This window comes from Chenopodium album, chromosome 21 (assembly GCF_948465745.1).
Source record: "Chenopodium album chromosome 21, dcCheAlbu1.1, whole genome shotgun sequence".
In the NCBI taxonomy this organism is placed as follows: Eukaryota; Viridiplantae; Streptophyta; class Magnoliopsida; order Caryophyllales; family Amaranthaceae; genus Chenopodium; species Chenopodium album.
The window spans coordinates 34,832,278-34,846,694 of NC_137854.1; the positions used below are offsets into that span (position 1 = coordinate 34,832,278).

The 14,417-nt window shown below is 30.8% G+C and overlaps 3 protein-coding genes across 3 annotated transcripts; 1 reads left to right on the forward strand and 2 right to left on the reverse strand.

Annotated features, from left to right (window-relative positions):
- Positions 1–1,065: 1,065 nt before the first annotated feature.
- LOC145602416 (MLP-like protein 423) lies at positions 1,066–2,367 on the forward strand. The gene is made up of 2 exons (XM_081658609.1): positions 1,066–1,328; positions 1,862–2,367. Exons 1-2 carry the CDS (start codon positions 1,142–1,144, stop codon positions 2,134–2,136), a joined length of 462 nt encoding a protein of 153 aa, XP_081514735.1. The 5' UTR covers positions 1,066–1,141; the 3' UTR covers positions 2,137–2,367.
- A 3,265-nt stretch (positions 2,368–5,632) lies between these two features.
- On the reverse strand, positions 5,633–6,235 carry LOC145600723 (blue copper protein-like). Its single transcript, XM_081656595.1, has 2 exons — positions 6,058–6,235; positions 5,633–5,832 (listed from the first exon to the last, which is right to left on the reverse strand). Exons 1-2 carry the CDS (start codon positions 6,233–6,235, stop codon positions 5,633–5,635), a joined length of 378 nt encoding a protein of 125 aa, XP_081512721.1.
- Positions 6,236–7,222: 987 nt separating this feature from the next.
- LOC145601217 (WAT1-related protein At1g70260-like) lies at positions 7,223–12,685 on the reverse strand. Its single transcript, XM_081657186.1, has 8 exons — positions 12,264–12,685; positions 12,088–12,147; positions 11,139–11,255; positions 9,695–9,947; positions 9,406–9,564; positions 9,004–9,152; positions 7,750–7,958; positions 7,223–7,549 (listed from the first exon to the last, which is right to left on the reverse strand). Exons 1-7 carry the CDS (start codon positions 12,470–12,472, stop codon positions 7,799–7,801), a joined length of 1,107 nt encoding a protein of 368 aa, XP_081513312.1. The 5' UTR covers positions 12,473–12,685; the 3' UTR covers positions 7,223–7,549; positions 7,750–7,798.
- Between the last annotated feature and the right edge of the window lie 1,732 nt (positions 12,686–14,417).

A 14,417-nucleotide genomic window follows, 5' to 3' on the forward strand; every position in this document is an offset into this window, starting at 1 on the left:
GAATTGAATTTGTCTGGTTTAATCAAGGTAATAATGAGGGGACTCAATTCTTTACAAGGGAATTAATTCTTCTTGGGTTAAAAGTGAGTTAAGTCACCTGAAAATACCCCCTACCACCAGAGATTTAACCCCAATCCCCTTTTCCTCTGTAAAATAAATAGAGTCCCCTTTCTCTACATTTTGCAAGAGTTGAGTCCCCTGTTTTATACTTAACTCCTGTCTTTTAGACAATTTTTCAAGAGGAGAGAGATAGAGAGAAAAGAATGTCAAAATGAAAAGTGTTACAACTAATTAAAAATTTCCAAAATAGGAAAGTATAGCAACTAAAAAGAAACGGAGGAAGTATCCCAATATAAGTATTTTGATTATCATGAAGTTAATTGATACTTTCAAATAGAATAAAATAAAATAAAAAATATTTCAAATAATGACTCATCACCTGAATATGACATGATCTAATTAAATTGATATAAGTCCAATTTAAATGACTCATTTGTCTCCTTGAACCTTGATCAAAGTTTTTTTTTTTAGAAACTAACATCATTGATATGTATGTTTGTTTCATACTTCAACATCTTAAACTTATAATTGTAAGATTTGTAACTAGTTTGGCCCTCAATCTCTCTCCCTCTTTTTAGGTCTGTTTCATACTTTCATATTTTAACATCTTAAACATAAATGAACTCACCATCCTAAAAATTACGTTCTTAAATAATTCCATACACATTTTGAAGGCTAATAAGTATTGTGTACTTTGTTAGGTACTTAGCTAATTAAAGTATGTTCCAATCCCCCATCACTCTCAAATATTATCAAACTAGCCATTAATTCATTCACAATTGAAGCAATTAACCTTCCAATAATTCAAATATCATCATAGTACATGATGCATAATTAATATTCACCCATGCACAATATATATGGACCAACACCAAATTTAATAACACCACCAAAAAGAGTGGGACAATTAATTATATGTAAATTTAAATGTTATAAAACAGTTGAACTACTAGCTAGCCTCTAAATTTAAAGCCACTCCAAAAATGTTTCCTATATAAACTTATATCATGTGACACTAATCTTGTACCATTTCATACTTTCATATCATATCTTTTTATTTTATAATTAGAGAGAAAAAACAATGGCTTCTATTGGAAAGCTTGAGGTAGATGTAGAAGTTAAGAGTAATCCAGAGAAGTTCTGGAACAGCATTAGGGAATCAGACAAGCTCTTTCCTAAGGCATTCCCTGAGTTATACAAGAGCATTGAGGTCCTTGAAGGTGATGGTAAGGATGTCGGATCGGTTCGCCTCGTCAAATTTGCTGAAGGTACACTAAACTTTTACCCATGATCAGATTGATCACAACATATAACATACTTGTACAAGTGTAGACTATGGCTGTCCTATTAGTTGTTTGGGTTGGTTTTGGGTCGTGTAAATTCGGATTTGGTACATATTGGCACGCATTGGGCTTAAATTAATTTATGCACTAGTTATTTAAGTTACAAAAAAACATGTACCATACTAGCTAAGTTAGTACCATTACATACATACATAATGTAGATGTTTTATGAATATACAACAATTTTCATGAGAGTGAATGATAACTTAAGTGGTTAGATCATAGTTCCCTCCTGGTTACATGAGATCCCGGAACGATTCTCACCCCGCCCTGTGACTCTCCGAACAAAAAAAAAATCATTATATTATGCTATATTTAATTAATGTGGCACACACAACATGGAATGACTACATGATACATGATGTTATGTAACAAAATTTATATCCACAAATTTGTGTACATTTTACTCTAATCACAATTGCTAATCCACCTTACAAAGTTACAATATAATTTTACAGGAATTCCCCTGATTACTGTGTCAAAGGAGAAGGTCGACGTGGTAGATGAAGCAAAGAAGACAGTAGGATACTCTGTAGCTGAAGGCGACATACTTACCTTCTACAAGAGTTTCAAGGCACAACTCGCAGTCGAACCCAAGGATGAAGGAAGCTTGGTGAAGTGGTCATGTGAGTTTGAGAAGGCCAAAGATGATGCCCCTGACCCTGAAATTATTTTCAAGGCTTTTGCTGTCAAAACTTTCCAAGACCTTGATGCTTACCTTCTTAAGGCCTAATTAATATAATAACTCTATGCATTTGGTACTAGTATTATACCAAGTAGTATTATACAAAGTAGTAAAATGTGCGAAGTTTCAAACTTTCTAGCGAATAAAAATTCAGTGTAACCTTAATTTGCAATATCAATATAGCATTATTGTAATGCTAGCCTATATGTAAGCATCAAGTTTTATTTGATCCATGTTAGTTGGTCGAATGTACTATGTACGGATTTTTATTTCGCCTTATTTTTTTTGTTTATTTTTTTTTTTTTTTTTGATGAGAACCTTAATTTTGTTAACATAGTAATATTTCTATATACACGTACTGATTAAATATTCATGGACAATGTTAATATATAAAGATTTGCTGTATTATAAAAAAAAAAAAAATTGCTGTAAAAGTTTCCCATTGTAATTATTTGAACAAAGTTAGCAAAAATAAATAACATTATTAAAAGGAGATAACAATAAGAATAGAATTAATTAAAGTAATAAAAAAAAACCTACTCTTATCATCAACATTACTCAATAGAGTCAAACACAAATTTTTGTATGCGGCTGGCCACATGGTGCGGCAGGGGTTACTTGTATGGTGTTACTATAGGTGTTACTTGTTTCTGGGGTTACTTGTATGGGTGTTACTGGTTTTGTCAGGGGTTACTTGTAGGTGTTACCTGTATTCCGGGGTTACTTGTATGGGTGTTACTGGTTTTGGTCAGAGGTTACTTATAGGTATTACTTGTATTATGGGGTTACTTGTATTGGTGTTATTAGTTTTGGTCAGGGGTTACTTGTAGGGTGTTATTGGTTTGGTACGAGATTTTGGTCTGGGGCGGTTACTCAACCCATTGAAGTGTTCCATACAAGTAACCCCAGAATACAAGTAACATTCTACAAGTAACTCCAGAAACAAGTAACCCAGAATACAATTTTTTTTTTTCAAGAGTTACTTGTACGATGTTACTGGTTTTGGTCAGGGGTTACTTGTAGGGTATTACTAATTTTGGTCGGGGTTACTTGTAGGGTGTTACTGGTTTGGTATAGGGCATACGTACAAGCAACTCTTGAACAAGTAACTCATACAAGTAACCTTGAATAAGTAACTCATACAAGTAACCCATGCATACAAGTAACACTTATATAAGCTAGTAACGTAACTCATATAAGTAACCCTTGAATAATTAATCATACAAATAACCCCTGAATAAGTAATCCATACAAGTAACCCCTTAAAAAAAAAAACAAGTAACCCCTAAAAAATACAAGTAATCAGTAATAACTCTTGAAAAAAATAAAACAAGTAACCCCTTAATGATACAAGTAACCCCTGAATAAGTAATTCATACAAGTAACTCTTGAGAAAAAAATTGAGAAAAAAAATATAAGTAACCCCTAAATAAATAATCATACAAATAACTCATGAAAAAAAATAAAAATACAAGTAACACCTGAAAAATACAAGCTAAGTAACCCTGACAATACCAGTAACTCCCATTATTTTTGCTGACTTGGCAGCAGGCCACGTGGTGTGGCCTGCTGCACCAAAAAGGCACTGAGAGTCAAATAGTCAATACAAAGAATTGAATGAATGGAAACTAATATCACTATTCTAATTGAAATTCATTAAGCCACATATATAAGAATATTAGAAGTAACGAATCAGCAACAAAAGAGTACTAGTATAATGTACTTATCAAACACGGCTTGAATTTCGTCAACATCATTACCCTTTCTTGGAGCCGTAAACATTAAAATACCTAATTAAACTACCTTGCCAAAGTGGAAATATCAGACATCATAAGATAGTACGGCTTGAATCTCGTTAACATCATTACTCTTTCTTGGAGCCGTAAACATTAAAATACCTAATTTAACTGCCTTGCCGAAGTGGAAATATCAGACATCATAAGATAGTCATTATCATTACTAGTTTACTACAAGACTGCACGGCCAGCGAATTATCATCAACAAATCCAGGCACTTGATTACAATTCATCATCGGACGGTCCATCATAGGAAAACTTTGATCATCAACAAATCCTGACCCTTGATTACAGTAAGTGGGACCCATCGTCGGAAAGCCGCATTGCAGAGGAACATCATCAGTAAATCCTGACCCTTGATCACCAATCATAAGACGCGATTGTAGAGAACAATTATCAGCAAATCCTAACCCTTGATCAACATCATAGTAACTAGAATCCGAACCCATCATAGGAAACGATTGTAGATGATAATTATCAACAAATCCTGACCGTTGATCCATATTGCACAACATTCTTGTATGATCTTCTACCGTAGGTTCAAAAATATCATCAATCAACCCATTATAATCGGACGGCGAAAATACGATGTCATCGAACAAGTTTTGATCTTCTTGTTGATTAATTTCAAAACCCTTAATCACATCAATTCTACGTGTCACGGAATCTAGTTTGTTATCCAAATTACCAAGCAATTGAATTAGTTGTTCTTGTGTAAAATCAGAAAGATTTGTTTTCTCAGACCATATATTAGACTTCAAATCTTGATCGTCTGCCCTAATTAAATTCTTCTCTTTATTAACATCATCTCCTAACACATCATTTAAGTTACTTGACCTTTTCTTGTAATTATCATCCTTAGGGCATGCCATGTAACGCTTAACTATCATACGAGTCAACTCCAAATTCGTTGCATTTTGGGTTTCTTGGTGTTTTTCTTCTCCGTTGTAGGAAACAACTTCAGGTTGTACGGATTTCAGGTTATCTTCTTTAGGAGGAAAGACAATAACACACGTTGGAACATCACACAAGATCGATAGCTCACGAGCTTTCTTGAACAAAGTTTGTTTTTTTAGACGGTAACATGAATTTCTTTGACTTTTCTTCTCTATGTAAGTGTTTGAAGATTTCGCTCTACCCATATTTCCAAATATTTTGATTGGAAATTAACAATTAAGACAAGAGATAATGGTATTTGTAAATGAAGCTAAATGTATTTATAATGGAGGAACATATACGAGATATAGGGTTTAATGTGATCCTATTATTCCTACACTATTTAGGATAACCGGCATAACCCTCTTCCCAAGTTACCCTACTTCTACTTCCAAGGTTTGTAGAATCTTATTATTAACCTAATTAAAAAGATTTTTAATTTTGATTTTTGATATCAATTTAATTTTAAAAGCCAAAGTGTATTAATTTGGCCGCGCTTAGTTGGTTCTCTAAATTACTACTTACGTTTTATCATAAAACAAAGACAGTAGTCTATTTTTCCTCAAAAAAAAAAAAAAAAAAAAAAAGAGAGAGAAGCCTATTTTTCTCTTACATATATATCTGTTATGTTAACTATTATTTGCGAACTGTAAAAAATAATTAAAATATGAAAATGTGACACATGTAATAATTTTCTTACATTAAAAAAAAATTCATGTCTTATATGTGATAATTCATACAAATTTGTTGAATAAGGATGCAAGAATTAATAATCAAGAATAATACAATTACAAAATAAGAATCAAAAGGGTTTAGTTGACAGTGAGAGTGAGATTCATGCCCTGAGAACACTCATTAAATAAACCCCCAATAAAATAATGAACTCCAGATTTTTTAAGAGTGATTGAAGAATTCCCATCTGTTGCCGAATATAAAGAATATGCTGAATCGCATTTCTCGAATCTCTTAGCATCCACTTCATCTACACTATATCCTTCTGCATAACGAAAAACTAATACACCAAAAACAGCCCAATTAAATAATACTTCGTATACATAGTATATTAATTACATGTAGCATATTAATTAAATATTCAAATAATTAAATAATAATATTCTCTCCATCCCTATATAATTAGATAGATAGATCTACATAGCTTGGAGATTCAAATTAAATTATCCAAATTATGTCAAGTAAAAGAAGTAATTAAAAAAATAATAATTAGAGAAATACTAACCAAGAATATCACCCTTGTAAAAGATTTTTCCTTTAACCCACTTTGAATAATCATTGCCAGGGCCCCAACCATGGTTGTCTCCAACCGTATAAACCTTGGCAGAATTTACTTGGGCATATCCCAAGTAAATTAAGATCGTAATATATGAAATTGCAATTGTATAAACTTTTTTGTTCATCTTTGATCAAATAACTATTTGAATATATGTAGAGAATTAATTCAATTTTCTTATAATCAAAGGAAAAGTTAGGTTGTCTTATATCCAAATTTATATTTGTTAATAGTTAACATTTAAAGGGAATGATCATTATATTTTTCCATGAAAGAAAAATTATACTCATGACCTACCATCATTAAGTGAGGTAGGTCTAAGGTTAGGTTGTTGAAATGAAGTCGTTGCCCTTTTAATTTCAATAAGAAAAAGTAACATTATCTTTAAACATGCATGTCACTTAATTTAAGTGATCTCGATCTTCTTGTTTTTATCATTCTTATTAGAACACGCTAAGTGTCATTTAATTATACCACGAGTCACGACTCAAACAAGATACTATATATCAATCTCCAAACTTGTTTTTATATAAGAAAAATTTTCTGCCTAAATGTATGAATTCCTAATCATTGTTTATGTTACATACATTCCTAGAATGAAAGATGATTGTGCATTTGGGACATTGCAAAAAACTGAATATTTATCACAAGCTTTCCTAAAGATTTAAGCTTGATGATTTACCACATATTAATGATTGTTTATGTTAAATACGGGTCTGGGCCACACCCGTCATGGGAGAGTGCAAGTCCACCACTTTACAAGACCAAGGAGGTTCCACCTCAAAACCATCTGGCAATGAGGGGAGTAGCCCCTTAGCCTTATATTGTGGTGGTAACTCTTGAATTCTTTCAATGTGAGATTTCATAACCACTACACTCCCCCTTTAGTGTGGGACAAGAAGAATGCTCACATGTGGGTTGTTCATGGGCTTAACAGTTTATGGATTGAAATAATACATCTTTTAATCTTGCAGGTTCCTCAAATTCTCTTTCATTCAGATTAATGAAAATCACGTGCATGAAATGCACCATTGGATTTTTTTTTTTTTTTTTTTTTTTTTTTTTTGTTTTTTCATTTTACATGAAAATAAAAACAAAAATTACAACAGACGAGTTCTAGAGAAGAGAGAAGCAACTATGAGCAAGCCCCTCAACTTAAGAACATACACTTTGCATGCTTCCAAATTACGCACGTACAAAGAGATACACCTCATTAAAACTAGCTCCCACAAAAAATCGGGCAATAATACATCTTAATTTTCATATATAATATATTTACATTAGCTTCATATTCTAAAGAAAATAATTCACATTATTTCACCCATTACTAAAATCCACAGATCTTCGCCAAAAAACCCGAAGTTCATCTCATCTTCCTCCAAATTCAATTTAGAAAATGGATGAAAATTTCTCCCCCCAAGCTTAATTTGATTTTATAACCCTGCAATTAAAATAAATTTACGTAAGTTTTTGTTATTAGTATTTTCAAAATCATACGTTCATTATTTTATACTTCATGTAAAACAAATCATGACTATATATATTTTTTTTTAATATATACACCATAAAATTCTTAAAATTCCGAATTAGAACAATAAAAAGAGACAGAGAAATATATTATTGAGAGGAATATTATCGTACCTGTGAATTTTGTTCCTAGTTTTATTGGTAGAAAATGAAGGAATACATTTCACACTTGTTCGTCGGCGTCTTGATTTTGCAATAGAGGGGTCTTGATGTCATCAGATGAAGCAATTTTAGTTGAGTCATCTGTTTGTTTTTTAGCCTCTTCCCTCACTCCCCATAGCACCGTGTAGTACCCTACCCCTACTATAATTGTGCCCATCACACTGCATAAAAATAGCGAAAATAATTAATTTTGTTAACTCGTATTTTCTTTACTTGAATCAAAGTTAATCAACATTATATAGTATAATAGATTAACAATATGACTAAGTTATATATACTATTCGTCGTTATTTCTTTGCGTTACATTTCCACCCGCTAATAAAAATATGACAGATTATATGGTGATAATGAGACGTTGTCAAGTTTATATATAATAACTTGTACCAATTATCCAATTTCTAATTGAAATTATACCATTTCCAAAAATATTCCATTCTCGATTTTTTTCATACGTAATTTACTACCTTCCCTCCTTTTCATGATCATGCATGCATGGCTCAATGGATTATTGTAAGGCCAATTTTTTTTAATTAAAAAATATTAAATAAATATAAATAATATATGCACGGCTTTATTCGTGCGTATGTAATTAGTTGTTGATTCTTTCAAAAAAAAAAAAAAAAAAATCAGTTGTTGATCCCACCATTTGTCTCATAGTACATATGTAAGCACAATATTCGTCTAAGAAAATCATCAAATATAAGAAAAAAAAGAATTAGTGAGTTATCTATGCAAAAATGCAAATAGCTAGGCTTTCAATTTTTTTTTTTCTTTATCTACTCTGTATGACTTTGACTTTAGACCAAATTCCTCGCTTAAACTTATAATTTGCACCGGCTCTACTGTAATCTTTAACAATTAATATGTTCAACTTCATATGTGAATTTTTTCTTGCACAATTATTATTTTAAAAATACACAGCTAGACGAATTTATTAATAAACAAGATTATTTCATGTGATAATTTTTTGTTATGTAATTGTGATGAAAAATTAAAACTAAAATTTTCTAAAGTGAAACTGTACAATAATATTTGATATTTCAAAGTGTAAAGGATGAATTTTCGATAACAACAATAGTAATAATATAATGAATTTGATTCTTTTATACATGCACAAAATGATAAAGTCATGCATGACTCATGGAAGCTTCAATGGTCATTTCATTGAATTTTATATGAATGAGTTGAAGAGAGAATGATGAGTACCTTCCATAACAAAGAGTACCAAAAAAGCTTTCCCCAAAAAAGTTAGCCCAAAATATCCCAGCAGGTTTGAACATAGCCACATACATTGGGCCCTTCAAACTCATGCACCATGCTTGGATTCTGCTCCTCACTAACGTCCCAAACAATGCCTGCATTATTTTTGACCATATCTCATGTATTAGACTATTAGTACCTCAATTCGACCTCTCATAAATCCCGAAAATCCCCGAACCCTTAATCTGTTCTAACTACATACCCTTGATAAGTATGAGTAAGACGTGATTTACATGAACTAAAAAATATTGTCTCTTATTAGATGTACGTCTAACTGTTAAGAAATTAACCAGACTCAAAAATATTTTTTCTTGATGACACGTTATAAAAAACAAGGTAAGTACTTACTGTTAAGACGATAATAAGGAGCTCTAAGTCCCAATGTAATTTCCAAGCACTCAAATCTCCATTCGCAATGATATCCACAAAAAATGTTTGGATGGTCCCAAATACAGTATAACAAGCTACTATCACCATCATATCCGGAAATCTTGAGAACGTTGATACCTATCATCCAAAATATTACCATTCTTTACGTGTTAGATTATTTATTTTTCTTCACCAACGTAAATTTTAACAATTAGTAAAAGAAAAAAAAAGAAAAAAAAAACATGTATATGATTTGCTTAAAATATACCTGTATCATACTCCAAATTGCAATGAAGAAAGTAGCAAGAGCTAGCAAAGAGGTGCCAAACATCCATTCTTCTGTGGTGGTGATAAACACGAATTGAAACTTTGAGCTACGGAGCATGATAGGACCAATTATTGGTCCTTGTAGGATGGAAGGGCCGAGGTAGACGGCCACCGTGACCGCTCCGATGATAGACACCGCGACTCCGGTTAGCTTGATGCGGGTGCTTTTGCTCTCTATGTTCAACTTTGCCTTCCTGTTTTTGTGTGTAAAATGATAGTTTAGTCATATTTCAAAAAAAACTTGGTGGGAGTTTTATAGATTTGAGTTTTGGGAGTAATCTTTCTTGCATTTTTTATGGCTACTAGTAAGAATCTTTTCGAGGCGCATAATTTGATGTAATTAGTAGTCGTTTCAAATCATAACATTTTTTTATTTTTATTTTTATTTTTTTAAAGGGTTTTCAAAGCATTACATGATTCAATTCATTTTTGTTTTTAATTATCTTGCTTAAAAAATGTCTTTGTTCCTTAATAGCTATGACTTTATAATTATATATTAAAACACAAATGAAGTATATAATATGTAGTGATGTACTGTTGCTAAGTATATAATATAAAGTATTTTTAATATCAACTTTTTAAAATAATTTTTATTGATATTTAATTATTATACTAGTATATATATTTACATATGTACGGTTAAGTTTCTCCATGTCAATATTTATTAATCTGATTCATTAAAAATATTTAACAATAGTCATAATAATTTAAACATAATAATTTGTTACTCGTAATAACTTTTTTTGACTCAGATTATAAAGAACTCCAATCATCTAGTTTCTATGATTCGAGCTTAGAATGAATAAAAAAAAAAGGTTTAAATTAAGGGTTGTTAGATTTCATATTTTAGGTGCGGTTGGTACTAATTAGACAAGGGGTCCTCTATCAAATAACTTTCTTAATGATTCATTCTACAAAAACAAAAGTTGATGTCACAAGGATCAAGGACACAAATTGGAGCCATTAGATGACATACTAAGGCCAAATTATATTAAATTACAAAACCATGAATAAACAGTATATTCTATTGATTCTAGCCTATTGCATGGTGTAGAAAGATTAAGATCCCAAAATAAAGAAAATAAAATCAACCAATCAAGAGAAAGCGTTACATTAAAATCAAATTCCACGATTTCCACCTTTAAGGTGGTCCTCTTAGCCACCATTGATTAGATTTAATAGGACCCATCATATATTCATATGATACGAAGTAGTGAATATCAATCATCAACTCTTAACATTTTGTACAATTAAAAATTGCTTACGTAAGGGAAAATAAATTAAAAAATAGGGGAAAATTATAGTGGGAGGCATTATAAAGGGTGTCTAAAAAAATTTGACATTTTCATCAAAATATGAAGTAATTAAATGAAGGGTATGTATACCTTAGAATAAGATTGAGGAAAAATTGAAAGGATGGTAGTAATAGTCCCATTGCACAAACAACTATAGGTGAGCTGTCACGTAGCCCCGTAAATGCTAGGTTCTGTGCAATTGTTATCCTGCCATCCACAAATAAATGTATTAGTACACGTTAGTTTAGTCATAGGACGTGATAACAATACAATCATATTACTCGCAATAAAAGAATATTTTATGTCTCACAAATAATACCCCTTTGTTACGAGTAATTCGTAAAGGAGGAAGTATGTGATAACAATATGTAGTTTTATTATTTTTATCGAAAAATAACAGTCAATTTTATATAAATTTTGATCATGAGTATAACTTTTAAGCTACCGAATATCCAAAAAAAAAAAAAAAGAAAACAAAGACAATTTTTTTTTTCGAGAGCGTTGATTTAGTGATCAAGTAATAAGCTTTCAGCGAATTAATATGGAAACCCTGACCACCTAAAAAACAGTAGTTTTAATGTACTACTCTAAGTTATATGATTGGAAGATATTAAAAATTTAAACAATAATATAAATGCAACATTGTTTGGCTAATCAAGTTACTACGTATGTTACTCAAATTCACCACTAACTTAATAACAATAACAAACATAATTATAAGGCCCACCAATTATGATAGTTAGGCACATAGATACTGTATGTTCTTGAAGAAACCATAGATTTTTATATTTAAATTATTTTTTTGTTGTATTGAAGAACACCAACAAGGACTTCATATATATGAAGGGCGCCAACACAGACTTAGCTTAGACATTGCCCTACCAGATTCAACTTGCAACATGCAACGATGCAAGCAATTCGAATCTAGTAGGGCGGCGTGTGTATGTGTGCGCGCGCGCATGTGTGTGCTCATGGAATAACTCGTGAACGAGAGATAAATGATAAAATTGTATAGCATAAGTGAGAGAAACGAACGAACCCCGTAAGACCAAGGAGGAAGAATCGTGTGAGAAGCTTGACATTGAAAACCTTTTTCATACTGTCCATACAAGAAAAGAAAAAAAAAATCATTAGGTGATCATATGTAAATTATCTTAAATTATTCAAGATGATCATATGTAATAAAATTATTTTTTTAGACCTAGCTTATCTTACCTATCTCTATGATAGATGAGACAATAGACAACGAGGAGGATAGAAGAAAGAGCGTTCGAATAAGCCACAAAGACAAATTGGCTCATCCCAATAGCCATAGCCGATTTCGCGGTTATGGTTAAGGCAATGGTACACCCTTCTATCAAAAACATACATAAAAATGGAATCACATCCCATATCTTATTGTTATTTCCTCTGTTCAATTCCATTCTTCTTCTTTGAAAACACGACGATTTCGATAAGCAAGCAAGGAGTAGATAGATACACACACAAAGAATGAAGCTCAAGTATTAACAAATATGTATGTGTATATGATCAAGCTTGCTAAGCTAGCTCTTGTTAAAAACCTTGGTGAATGGAGAATGTTTCTTCATCCACATTTTATACCACAAAAAAATAGAGAGAGAAAAGAAAAAGTAATAAAATTTAAGATTTAGTTAATTTTAATTTTTTGTACAAAAATAAGATAAGAAAATAATAATATGGTTACCCTTTCATGAGGGCATGAAGCTACCTAGGGGTTGGGTCGAGAAGTAGCAACTCGGATCATACTAGTCGTCAAAAATAGTGAGCTGACTCAGCAAATTATATTTGTTAATCCTTTGACCTTTGCTGAGGTATGTTCCCCTCTAATTTCATTTTATTTTATTGCATGTCACACTTTTATTTGTCTCTTTATAATTATAATTTTATTTTATGTAATTTTATTCTTAATTTTTTTTTATTTTTATTCTTTTTATTGTTTTTATGATTTTATTATTAAGGGGGTCCCAATCAATTTGGGTTTGTGGCTAGTGTTAGCTTATAGATATACCCTACCAAATTGGAAAATTAATTTATAATTGGAGAGATCTTTTGGGCAACTTCTAAAGGTGCAATTAAGGAAATAGTGTGTTTAAGCCGCTAATCTAGTAGGATTATGTCATCTAATTAAGCAAAAATGAATAGTATTTTTGTCCCTAAACGTGGGGTTAAGTATAGTCTTGTATGTTGACGGTTGACGACATTCTTCAATAATATTAACAAGGAAGAATATTTTGTTAAATGTAATATTTAAAAAATGTAATATTTTGATTAATTTCATTTTATAAAGTTTTATGTAGTTGGACTATGGGTAATGTCAGCTGTTTCAGATTTTGTGAATGAGGGAAGCATATTTGTAAAATGTAATATTCTTATTTTTATTATTATTAAAGTTTAAAGTTAAACCGTCCATCAAATAAGCAAAATTTAGTTGTTTTTCAATCTTATATTGTATATAATTTGATGTGGAGAAATATATCTGACTCTTAAGTCTTAAAAGTCTTGACCTCTTGGGGCAGTTGTAATGGCCAAATTAAACTTCATGATTATACTAATGGTTTCTTATATTTTTTTTATTGAAAATTAAAATGACATCACATTGTATATTAGGTTCAACTAGCAAACCCATTAATACTTATATGAAACATTTGGGGTATATATGTAACACTAATGTTAGCTTAAATTTGTGGTATAATAACATCAACTAAAGTGAGTGTATAATTAGGGCAATATATACTTGCTTTAGTTTTGAGTGTATAGAGAGGTACTCACTTAATCTGAATGTGCCTAATTAATGACACATCGCAAAATAGATTTAAATTATTTGATTTTTTATTTTCCCATACATTTATTTCCAATTCTAATCTCCGTCCGGATAAAGTATAAAATATATTTTTGAGCTACAACCATCAGTTTAGGAATATATTTTATACGCTATATATCATAAAGCTTAATTAGCACGAAAAAAAAATATGGCTATATTCAACAAATTTTATGTAAATTTGATGCACCTACCATTATACTAAGTAATTATTATTGGTACAGTGTACCCTACTATGCCCAAGTTAAAGTTAGAGTTATGCAGACTAGCATTTCTACTCATTTTGTTCCATAATATACTACAAACATATTTTATTATATATAGTTTTCAAGATGTACATACCTTAGAAAATCAATATCTTCAATTATTATATATTTTAATAAAAATTATAAAAGCTGATTCATAAACTGCACATTGATGAGACAAATTTAATGATATCTCATATGATTTATTACATTTTTTAATCGCATTATAGGCCATTATATTTTATGCATATCTCATTTTTTTTTTTTTTTTACATTTATTATATT